Source organism: Pagrus major, chromosome 8 (assembly GCF_040436345.1).
Source record: "Pagrus major chromosome 8, Pma_NU_1.0".
NCBI lineage: Eukaryota > Metazoa > Chordata > Actinopteri > Spariformes > Sparidae > Pagrus > Pagrus major.
The window spans coordinates 33,649,099-33,661,110 of record NC_133222.1 but is presented as its reverse complement, the minus strand read 5'-3'; the positions used below and the strand labels follow the sequence as shown (position 1 = coordinate 33,661,110).

The following is a 12,012-nucleotide window of genomic DNA, read 5'->3' as shown; positions in this document are numbered from 1 at the left end:
TTCAAAGAACTGTACTGTACTCATTGTTTTGTATGTTTGATCTTATTAATTAAAATCCATTTCAGAGGATGGACAGACAGTGGACAAGCACGGGTTCTTTTACTTATACTACATTGGGTGACAGAACTAGTGGGTGTGTGCTTAGGGTCAGTGTGTACCATCATTGTCATGACATTGTGCTTGCAGATAAGAAGATGTCTGCGGACCCTTGCATCATCTGTGTGGGTGCAGAAGTATAATTTGATCTTTACACTGTGATATGGTGAACAGCTCTGAATTCTGAATGTGCTGTCGGTCACTCAGACCAAGGTAACAATGCAAAATTGTAACTGAACTGAACTGAACTCAAAATTATTCAGCACAGAAACACAGGAATCTCCCATCGATCATATCTCAATACTATAACATCATGTTAACACTGCACTGTTGTCACTGAATGACAGACAGATTCAATAAAGTAAAAAATAATTTCTTCCATTTCAAAATGTATTCAGCGTGTTCTAATCAGTTCAACCACTGATTTTTTGTTGAATGAACAATATTTCAGACCATAGCACACGTTTCGACTCATGATCTTTAAAGTTAATCATTTTTTCCATTGTCTGTGGAAAAAATGAATGGTATATTTACTTGACCAGCTGTTTTAACCTGCCTCTCTGCTGTACTGGAAACAGCTCTACAGAAGTGTCCTTTGTAGCATCTTGCACGTTGCACCTGAACCCCTCTTGCTCTTGTAGAAGAAGGTAAAACTGTGATTGTGGGTAGTATATTTCTGGCTCAAGGTCTTGGTCAAGCATTAGAGAGTTGTTGTGCAGAGGTGACTTTACTTGTTCTGGCGCAGACATGATACCAGCGTCAGAGGATGTTCTGTACATCTCCTGGGGGGAGATCGCCGCTACTCTGTTAAATTCAGGGCATTGTTAAGGAGCACACACAGACACACACACACACACACAGACACACACACACACACACAGACACACACACACACACACACACACACACACACACACACACACACACACACACACACACAGACAGACAATGACTATACTCACTGTCCCTTGTTTTTTTCACCCATCTTATTGTTGGGAACGAGGCTTTAAGGAAGGAGCATAGTGGTGTTGCCATAGTGACGCTTTGTGCTGTTGATGACAATGTTGGCACCATAATGAATAAGTGAGGGAGAGAAATATCTACAAGAGCGTGAAAATGAGCATTAAAGCAGAATGTATCAATGCGTTTTTTTTATCAGTGAAGAGGATGGTAGCCTCATCATGTATTGTCTGTTGAAAGTAGGATTACTTTACGTATCGACAATACATTTATAGCTAATTAAGAACATTTGATGTTTATTCTTTTATTAGTTGTTTGAATTGACTATGTTGAAAATGAAAGTTATGTCTGACAATCCAAATGAGTGACGTAAACAAACAAAAATATCTGACCAACCAAACAGTGATTATCCAATTACAGCTTAGCAGCAGGCAGGTCAGTCAAGCTTTGGATCCACAATTTGGAGCAGTGTTCAACCTGAAAGCTTTTTCTCTTCTAGCGATTTTTAAGTCAGAATGTATTTCAAATGATAATGTGAAAACACTGTCACAATGTGACAGATGTCACTCAAAGCGATGAACCTAGAGAGTCATAATCCGAATCTGCAGCATCACAGCGCGTTATTGTATTGGTTCATTCTCACGGATCTGATAGTGTCATTTTCAGCTGCAGGAGGCAGCTGTTTTCACAGACAAAGCTCTAAAAACCAACTGTAGGCTACTTACTCAGTGAGCAGGTAGGAAAAGTAAATGATGAGTTGTTTATGGTAAGGAGCAGTTAGCATCATAGCATCATAGGTAGATATTTCAGGAGTTGATATAGATCAAAAATGGAGCTAAATGAGAGTGAATATTGGACTTGCTTTTAAAACCAACATTAAGTTCACAACTTGTTTCCGCAGCTCCTAAGTGGCAGTAACAGTAACAGTGATTGTTAGATTCCAAGTGAAACAAAACTTTTTGCAAATAGGAACTTAAGCAGCCAAACAGGCAACATTTTGATTTTACATTTTTCCTTATCAATCTTAAAATAGGACTTACAACCTCACCAATGCAAAACAAGTACAATATGTTTTTTTTTTATTTCCATGTTTTGTACATGAATTAGTAACTGGTGAAGATGCTGACTTTTTTCCTGAGACATGTAGTTTTGATCTTTTTTTGACCCCGTTAGCCTATCTAGCTAGTCAGCTACAGCCGAAGAATTCTGCTTGTGGCAGATTTTATTTTCACCTGCCAAAATTGTTATTTGCTGGCTAGAAACGAGAAGCTGCTTTTGTCTGCCTCAGTTTGAAAACACTGATCCATTGTTTCAAATGGTACAAGACTATTGAGAGGTACCGCTCCATTATTATCGTAAACTGTATGTACTGTGCTAAAAAGGAAAGCTTGACAGGCATAGCAAAACTAACCAATTGGAGAGGAGTTTAGCACAGTTAATTACACCCAAAAATGTCAATAGAAGATGGGTCTAGATATGAAAAAAAATCAATCAGGCTTACCCTCTGCTACAATACTGTAATGTAGCTCCCACTTCATTGCTGAATAGCTGATGTAGCACTTAATTCCTCTTGTCTATGCTCTGGTCAGCTCTTGATGACTAGTTAAAACCAGAGTGGAGAGTTTGGACTTGTCCAGTGGTGATCGGATTTGAAGTTTACGGGCATTAGGACACTCTACATCCAGCCAGCTCTCTTTTGGATGATGAGGTGAATGAGAAACACTCCCCTCTGTCATTAGCCAGCAGTGGAGTGCCTCAGAAAAAGGCTGGACAGAGTTGGGCAGCTCTCAGCTGTGGAAATACTTCTGAGTGTACTTCTGAGTTTGAATCCGGATGATGCTAAAACATCCAACATACAGTGTTAATAGAAAGATCACAATTTGTAGAATTTGTAGAAAAATGGGTGCTTTGATTGGTTATCGATTGATTGATTGATTGCTTTCCTCTCTTCGGGCCTTGCTTGCTTGTTTTATAATGAGCAGAATTTCACTGAACATTTGCCTGTTCTAGTGGGGGTGAGATGAGCAAATTTACGGTGGAATGGGAACTCTTAAATCCTCGCCGCTCCCTCCTAATCTTTTGCCTTTTGTCACAGACCTGCAGCTCTGTCACTGATGCACACACACACACACACACACACACACACACACACACACACACACACACACACACCTAATACTGTCTTAACACAGATACTTCCTCTCAACAGCTTACAAACTCATTTACATACACACATGTGAGCACAAACATATAATATCCTCGTCACACGATTTACATGCAAACTCCCAAACCATGGCCATGACACACACACCAGCATACACAAATCCAAACACAGTATCTTCTCCATACAGACGTTTTATCGCTCATACCTCAGCACTCTGAGCAACACTTATGCTGTAGATGTGCACACACACATACAATATCTTCAAACACACACCTTCCCATCTTACGCACTCTGAATGATTTAGACATGCACAAGCACACATAATCTCACACTCAATCACCGATGACATCTTCTCCTCACATACACACTGCCACTTATACGTTCAGATTTTCCGCACACAAACACACACACAGTGCACAAAAATACACCCGCACAGACACACACACATACACATGCAGTAGCTGTTCTGCAGTGTTCAATCAGACTTAGTACAGCTCTAATCCTAATCTCCAGGAAGGGAAAGTCTCTCCTCCAGGCTGTGCGAGCTGGAGGCAAGAGCAGCGTTTCTCTATTACACACTCCAACACAAAGAGACAGCCCGCTACTGCTGATGGGCTGTTGGTGAAAGACTCAATTCAGCTGAATTACGCTGTTATTCATATGTTATGTTTGATATCATTCAGAGCTTTGTCGAGCGTACTACTCGTGTCCCTGTGGATTCATGGAGAAAACAAACTTTTCATGAATCAGAGCAGAGACAAGCATCTTGTATCATGTGCATCACTGAGGACACATATCTGTTTTTTTAGTTCCTGCCTGCTCCATACTGAAGTGTGCAACGCTGTTAAATGTCATCAGATCTCAGGGCCTTATCTTGTTATTCAGTGAAGTGAGGCCATGTGACACTCGCAAAATATTAGATCCTGATGTGTTTCTTCTTCCCAATCCTGATGGTATCTGATGGTACCTTTCAGTCTTTCCGAGAGTAAAACTGTTACTCTGAGACCTTTATTTGAAATTAAATCACACAATGTTATCACAACATATTTAGTATCACATCAATGATTATTATAGCTGAATACATCTGTTGTAGATTCTCCAGTCAAAACTAAATATTCAGAGTCTAAAAAAGATTCTTACAGGGGCACTCTGAAAAACTGATGTATAATGTCTGTTGTAGTTCTGGGGAAGCTTTCCAAAGTTTTAAAAAATAGCCCTCATGATCTCATAATGATTGAGATTATCTTTGTTTGAGACTCAAATTGAATTACAAAGCTGTAGGTGTAGGGCTTGAAAGATATGGGCATTTAGTGGGCGGGGGAAAATCTCATTGAGTTGCACCATTTTTTAAACCGTCGCTTGTGTGGGTCGGGTTTTCACTCACAAATTAATTGCAGTCACTCCTACATTGTCTTTTTTTCATCAGTGCTATGAGCCACTGTCAATAAAACTCAGTTTCTGCACATTTTTCAAATTAAAAGCCCACCATGTAAGAGAGGAATTATTTCTTATTGAGCCACTGCAAGGCGTTTAATGTAATATCTGTGCAGGGCGTTTCTGGGACAATGGTTTAACGATAATGAAGAAACAACCAAGTAGAGTTAAAATTATTGAATGAGAAGAGAGATTATTTATGATGTAATGTTATTATTGGCGTGACTATGTTGCTGAATTAGTACAGTGGAATGTACAGTATACTGTATATCAATATTTGAGATTTGAGAAAATTTGACAAAACAAACAACGTCCATTTTCTTATGCAAACACACATATAAATGATATTTTGATAAGGATCTTCTGATTATTATTGAAATTTGTTGAATTTGCATTAACGGCGACCCTAATTCTTCACTAAGATCAATACTTACATTGCTTAAAATGCTAAAATTAACAATCAAATAAACTTTAATTAGGAATAAAGGCCTATCTCCAGTTTGACCCTGTTTCAAATAAAGGCCTGGTCCTGTCTAAAGCTGAGGTAACTAAAGGCCTCTTTTTATGATATATCATTGAAGGCAGTGTAAAATCCAACCATATTACAAAATTATTATTGTTATATCTCTTATCACTGTTCACATCCTTACAGCAACTATGAGCTGTCCACCAACAGATGCTTGGAATTACTGAATTGTTAATGGTTTTGTTTTAAAAACACACACTGGCTGTTATGTGTTGGATAAAAGTTGTAATGGGGGACACAGCACACAAAACTACACTAGAACAAATATCAACCAAAAACAGCCGTTCCCGTAGTAAAAGTCTGGCAGTGAACAGCAGCTCCTGGTTATCTCTGGGAACACCTCAGAGGGAGACAGAGAATAACTCCAGGAGATGTTCACACACACTCATCCATCCAACTTCCCCTCCATCCATCTCTCTGGCTGTGTAACTGCAAATGAGTCTGAAAGGTCCTGGCGTGAGAATTGGCTGATACTCAACAAGGCACAGCTGAGAAAACTCCAATGTGAATGTCACTGTCTCAGTGATTTGACAGTAATTTGGCAGTAGTGGAATCCCTCTAATTTAATGCAGCCACAGACATTTTCTGCCACATTGCTGCTCTGAAATATAAAGTAATGAGATGCGGCTCTGTCGCCCCCTATTCATTCTTATACTGTGCACTCGCTTGTTGAAACTGTGTTTTTGTCATGTTGTGTTTTCTCTACTTATGTGTTAAAGATTACTAATAGCTTTGGGCGGAAAATAAGAGAATGGTGTCATCTTCCACTGCCATCAAATTTGTAGCCATTAAGCTGAAAACGTCTGTCAACAGAGAGGGCACTGGAGGAGGAATGGGGAAATAGTTTTTTTGAATGATCTTGTGCAATCAACTTGTCAGTTTGGGTGTACATATTTTCAGGGTCCTAGTAAGACATAATGAAGGGATACCAGGGCCGAAAAATGAACATCACTGATTCACACGACAAGAGAAAATGCAAAATACACATTCATACATTTCTAGTAGCACATATTCCAGGCATGCACACAGTTCATTGTTATGGATTGAGAGGAAAGGGACAAAAACATGGTTGCCAATTTAAATGTATTTTATTTGGTCAGTCCAAATATTAAAGTAAATAGCTCCACATTAACATTTTAAATGGATGGAGATTTTATAAACAGGCATTATGGTTTCTCTCTGAATGCAGCTCCAGACAGCAGTCAGCACAGTCAAAATCACCAGATAATAGCTATATACATATATAATCTTTGGGAGCCTTGGCTTTATGAAAGAAAATGGGATGAGAGAGAGGGGGGATGACATGCAGCAAAGGGCGACAGATTGGATTCTAACCATAGGCCGCTGCGGCAAGGACACAGCATCTGTACATGGGGTTCCTGCTCTGCCAACTGAGCTACCGGGGCACCATATAATCCCACCTATTAATCCCTTAAATTTGAATTTTGGAGACATACTATTACTTTGTCTTACGCTGTGGCCACCATTGGTTGTGGCAAAATGATATGAAGACCAAAGCTCTGTCAGTGTTGCTTCTGATTCAGCAAAATAGCTCCCTCCTTATTCTGCTGTTCTTAACATTCTCTCAAGAAAGTTTGAAGTTAGTTAGTAAGGTAGACACTGTGCGTATCAATCTTGCATGTTGTGTTCACTCACACTGCAAGTTTTAATCAGACTCTCTGCACGACCAAAACATTTTATGCTCACACAGTAGGGGTTAAATGACCTTCAACGATGTGGCTTCTCACTGATTATTGACACAGAATCCCCAGGTTTTGTTGTACACAGACTTTTCATTAAATACCAATAAAGTTTATTCAAACAAGATGAACACTGATGACAAAAAGAGAGAAATGAATGGCATTGCACACGTCCACAAACTGCACAACAAATGACAACCAGTATTTATTAGTCCAAGGTTGGTTTGGACTTAAATCAGTCTTGATCTGCTTGCCTGTTTGAATGCCGAAGTTCACTAAAGTTACACACCATGGCACTGCACAAATTGACTTTGTTTCAGCAAGTGAAACCATTGATTGGAGCGATTCCATTGGAATTACATTATTTCAGTCTGTAATGTCACTGTTATACCACTGGGCTCGAAGAAGTCTAAAGAAGAATTGTCTCCCTTAGCAAAACTTTAATAGTTTCATATGTTGGGTATGGATCATAAATGCATGCGAAAATACATAGTAAGAAGCTCCTTTGGTAAAGAGCTGCAGTTTAAAGATGAAGAAAGATCTATGACTGAGCAACCAGTACTAAAACATGTTAAAACAGGAAACCAATCATAAAATACTGTTCAACATATCTTGTATTGTGATAAATCTTTTTTTTTTTTTTTTTTACTGTAGGGCTGCAACTAACAATTGTTTTCATTACCAATTAATCTGTAAATGATTTTATCGATTAATCAGTTAATCAAAAACTCCCATTTATGAACCTGGCTCAATCAATGTTTGGCATTTTTTCTTGAAAAATTAGAAATGATTTATCGATAATCAAAATAGTTGCTGTTAATTTTCTTTGTAAAAACTTATTAATGAATCAACTACTTGTAGCAGCTCAGTTTAGACTTCTACTGTAAGCTAAACCTTTCAGAGTGTTCCTTGGTTTTAACTTTGCTCTAAAGGTTGATAAACTGACATAATAATCAGCTCTCCTTTACACTGTTACGTTCCAGAAACTAACTGATCACAGGGGGAAAGATGTGTTCACTTGGTGCCCTGAACCTTGAGTAGTATGCTATATTGGGTTTTTTTTCACACGTTATTCCAGGACACACATGCTCACACAGATACAAAATACCCAACAGCACCCTAATTCTGTCACCGTGCATCTCTGTATCCGTCACTCCGACCGCTCCTGCTGAGCTTTATGCTCCATCCTGTTTCTCCATACCCTCATTTTCCCAATTTTATCCATTGTACTTACACATCCACCACTTTTGTTCTTCTCCATTTTCTCTTCCCTGGGTCATTGTCCCCGTTGTACCAGAACATTGTTGTCTTGCAGACAAAGAGAGAAAATAGAAGATGGTTTGTACTATCTTTAAGCTGATAGGAGGGAGGCGGAGTTTCTGGGTCGGGTTCTTGTCAGCACACAAACTGCTATTCACAGCCTGAGGAAAAGCTTGTCACTCTTAATCTCATATTATGTGAGGCTGTGTGTCTCTGCCTGTGTGTGTGCCTTATGTGTGTGTGCCTTTGTACTTTGGGTACATGTGTTCAAAGCGTCCGTGTGCTCATATTTATATATACTGTATGTCATCACAGTGTCACCCTGTGGTCATCTGTGTTAAAAATATGTCTCTGTGGTTTCAGGGCCATTCGGTCTTTTTTAGACACAGCTGTGCTACAGTATTTCTTTTACCTGTCCTCAGTTGAAAACCTTGTATGTCCAAGAATGACGAAATGCAAATGAATTCCTTGTCAGATGAATTTCAGGTTTTGGAATAATACTTTGTGTTTAATGTATTTGATTAACTAGGATTACTGCTCAGCAGACCATTTGCATTTCATCGATCAATTTAAATGTTGAAATTATATAACAAGATGCTCCAGCTCAAATGCTGTTTTCAAAACTTATCAGCAAATCCAGTTTCTCTCTTTTTCCTTCAGACTTGCACTTCACATTGTGTAATGCCACTGAATGGCAGAAATACATACAAAAATATCATGTGTGAACCTTGTATTGTCTTTCTTATTCAGCCTTAACGGTGTGTTTTTTCAGTGAAGTATCGAGGGGTTTCTTTTTGAACATGTGGACTATTATGAAGCAACTGTCTGTACCAAACATGCAAGAAACCAGCTAATGTGATGCAAGTATAGCTTATATGCATACAAAGCGTAACAACATTGCAGGTTTCTCAGCTGACCTTGAATCTGTGCCTTCTCTGTTTCACCATAGGTCGGTATAGACTTCACAGCATCTAATGGGAACCCTCGAGAGCCGTCCTCCCTTCACTACATCAACCCACTGGGCAGCAACGAGTACCTTGCTGCCATTTTAGCTGTGGGACAAATCATACAGGACTATGATACGTAAGTATCTGATGCTTCTTGGTTGTTGCAGTGCCGGATCATCAAATGTTTTAATCTGCATTTATTTTCAAATAGAACATTAAGTGATGAGTTAGGCTGGTTGATGTTGGAGTGTTTGTTTTTCAAAGGGAAAAGATCACATTAACTGATCGCATTAGATGGCCCACATGAGAAAGACAATGATTGGTCTCAGAGTGTCTTTACAAACACCAGAGTGACAGTTCAATTAATTCAGCAGTGAAAATGAAAGTTAACAGTGACAAAGAAATGGTTTCTCTTCTGTCATTTCCATGTACGTCACAATGGGATTTGGCCAAAATTTAAACTAGTTCATCAGTTTGTAAAAATTAACATGTAAAAATTGATCTAAAATCCACCTTAATCCCATCATCTACCCAATATCACTGTACAAAGCTTTAACATGGGTGTCAGTGGTGCACACCGTCACACACAACCATCTACTTTATATTTGAAAGTAAGATTTTCAGAGTAAAATTTGTGTCATTAAAACATGCTGAACACCACCAGTCCTACATATATTTATGTCATTTTTGAGATTATTTAACTTAACTCCTCTCTCTCAACAATTTTTAGTGTCATGGAAATCACTGTAAGTCAAAAAGGCAATACCCTCAGAAAAAAAAGGGGCTTCTTCTCTTAATGAGAAGCCATTTTATGATAATGCTTCAATTTTCTACCAGCTCTCTGCTTGTCGCTCTGTAAACATCCTTGTTAAACAGGTAACTGGATTTCCACTGCTGTCTAAATCCAGCTTGTTGAATTTGGATGAAGGAAAAAAAAAAAAAAAGGTTTAACTAACGTTCCAATCTGTTGTCATGGTTTCCTCCTCAGCGACAAAATGTTTCCTGCTCTGGGATTTGGAGCCCAACTCCCACCAGACTGGAAGGTACGTGTATACTGGGTGGTTTGCTGGTGTTGGTGTTGTTGTTATTGTTAGGCGTATGTGCGTGTGTGTTCTGGACACAGATATTTGGGTTACATGTATGTGTGTGAAGGAGAACAAGAGAAAAAGGGGGAGTTGTCATGGGCAAACTTACAGTTAAAGCAAGCCTATATACTACATGCATTTTACACACAGACACACACACACACACAGATAAAACTGTAAGCATTATACATGCATATTCACATGATTACGCAACTGTCAACCCATCTGTGTTGCCATGGCACTGAGCTGATGAAAAGGACAAAGGAGAGAAAGCGGTGAACAGAGAGAGAGAGAGCGAGAGAGAGAGAGAGAGAGAGAGGGTGGGAGGGAGAAAGTGTGGGAGAAATGGACACTATTCACAACAATATTTTACAGTGTAGTGAAGGAGTAATATCTTGTTTATTCTTTGTGTTTCTTGTCTCCTAAGGTGTCACATGAATTTGCCATCAATTTTAACCCCACCAACCCGTTCTGTTCAGGTGAGTCACATCGATGACCCTGCTGCAACCTTTGAAAATAATATATTATATATGAGCTTATACTTGTTTTCTAAGGTAAACATAAACATTTGGTAATTAAACCACCAAAACAGGTACAAAGTGGGACATTTTACATTGGAACAAATAAGGTAATGGTCACTAAACGATCTCAAACACATCTTTGGCATTTCTGACCTGGAAAAGCTTTTTACTTACTGGTTATACAGTATATGCAAATATCTAAAGGGCAATGTTGTCCAATATATATCTCTATTGAAATTCTCAATAATATGATCCATTGCAACACTCATTGTGAAAATACAAACAAACTGGACTTTGCTGCACCATTATCAAGAACCAGCTGAACTGTCTGCTCTGATGCCTCACAGCATGCTGACTTGTTTTCTGTTTACAACTCCATTCCACTTATAAAAGCATCAACTGAACAACACTGTTGCTTATCTGTCCTCACAGGTTGTTGTCCTCTTTGTGGCATGTCTTCTGCCAGCAAGCTGCATTAAAAGATAGGAGTTGCTAAGCTGTTTCTGTCCCTATAAAAATGTAAAACACAATGCTATATGTCTACAGTCAGGCACATATTGAAATAAGACTACACTAACAAAAAGATTGGCACCACTGCTTCAGAGACTGAGACATAATTCAAGTTCAATGAAAAGGACAGTAGAATATAGTTACATTATCCTAGAAACATCCAGGCTGAAGGCTGCCATTTTGACTGTGTGGACAAGAACAGGGGGAAAAGACAACAACACTGTAGTAGAAACAGAATAGAGTATTCTTCAGTTTCACAAGAACGCAGGACAACCAATAAAATAAATACACATGCCATCTTCAGATCATGTGACAACAGCAGGTGCTGCACTCCTCTGAGTGTCTTGCTGAGTCTGAGTAAATAACACTTTCACACTTCACCTACACTCTCAAGTGAGGGCGTTTGTCTAAATTGGCAGTGTGAACACCAGCGCACACTATGACACCAAACAGTTGCTCCTGACAATTCAGACCAGTGAACGATCCAGATAATTGATTGTGACACAACTGAAGAAGCTTTTTTGGGTGAGAGGCAAAACGTCTTCAAGAATCTGCAGCAAGTCATCTGTCATTTGACTTGCTGTTCAACATAACATGTGATCTTGTGATCATGTGACTGAGTATCTTTACAATCATTCAGTGATATGTCTCTCCTCTGTGAGCATTAAGCATATTTAGGCTGTTCTGATCAAGCTAGCACACCTTATAAAAAAACCTCTTTAGCCATAACAGCTGCATAGCCAGTCAGTCAGTCTGTTGATAGGTCTAATACTAGTTGTCTCAACAACTATTGGATGGTTTACTGCAAA

At 39.0% G+C, this 12,012-nt stretch overlaps 1 protein-coding gene across 1 annotated transcript in view; it reads left to right on the top strand.

Annotated features, from left to right (window-relative positions):
* cpne2 (copine II) overlaps positions 1-12,012 on the top strand; it is a 44,882-nt gene that overhangs the window by 18,623 nt on the left and 14,247 nt on the right. Inside the window, exons 10-12 of the mRNA XM_073472054.1 lie at positions 9,090-9,223; positions 10,076-10,130; positions 10,600-10,651. Coding sequence (XP_073328155.1) covers positions 9,090-9,223; positions 10,076-10,130; positions 10,600-10,651 — 241 coding nt within the window. The remainder of the gene's footprint in view (positions 1-9,089; positions 9,224-10,075; positions 10,131-10,599; positions 10,652-12,012) is intronic.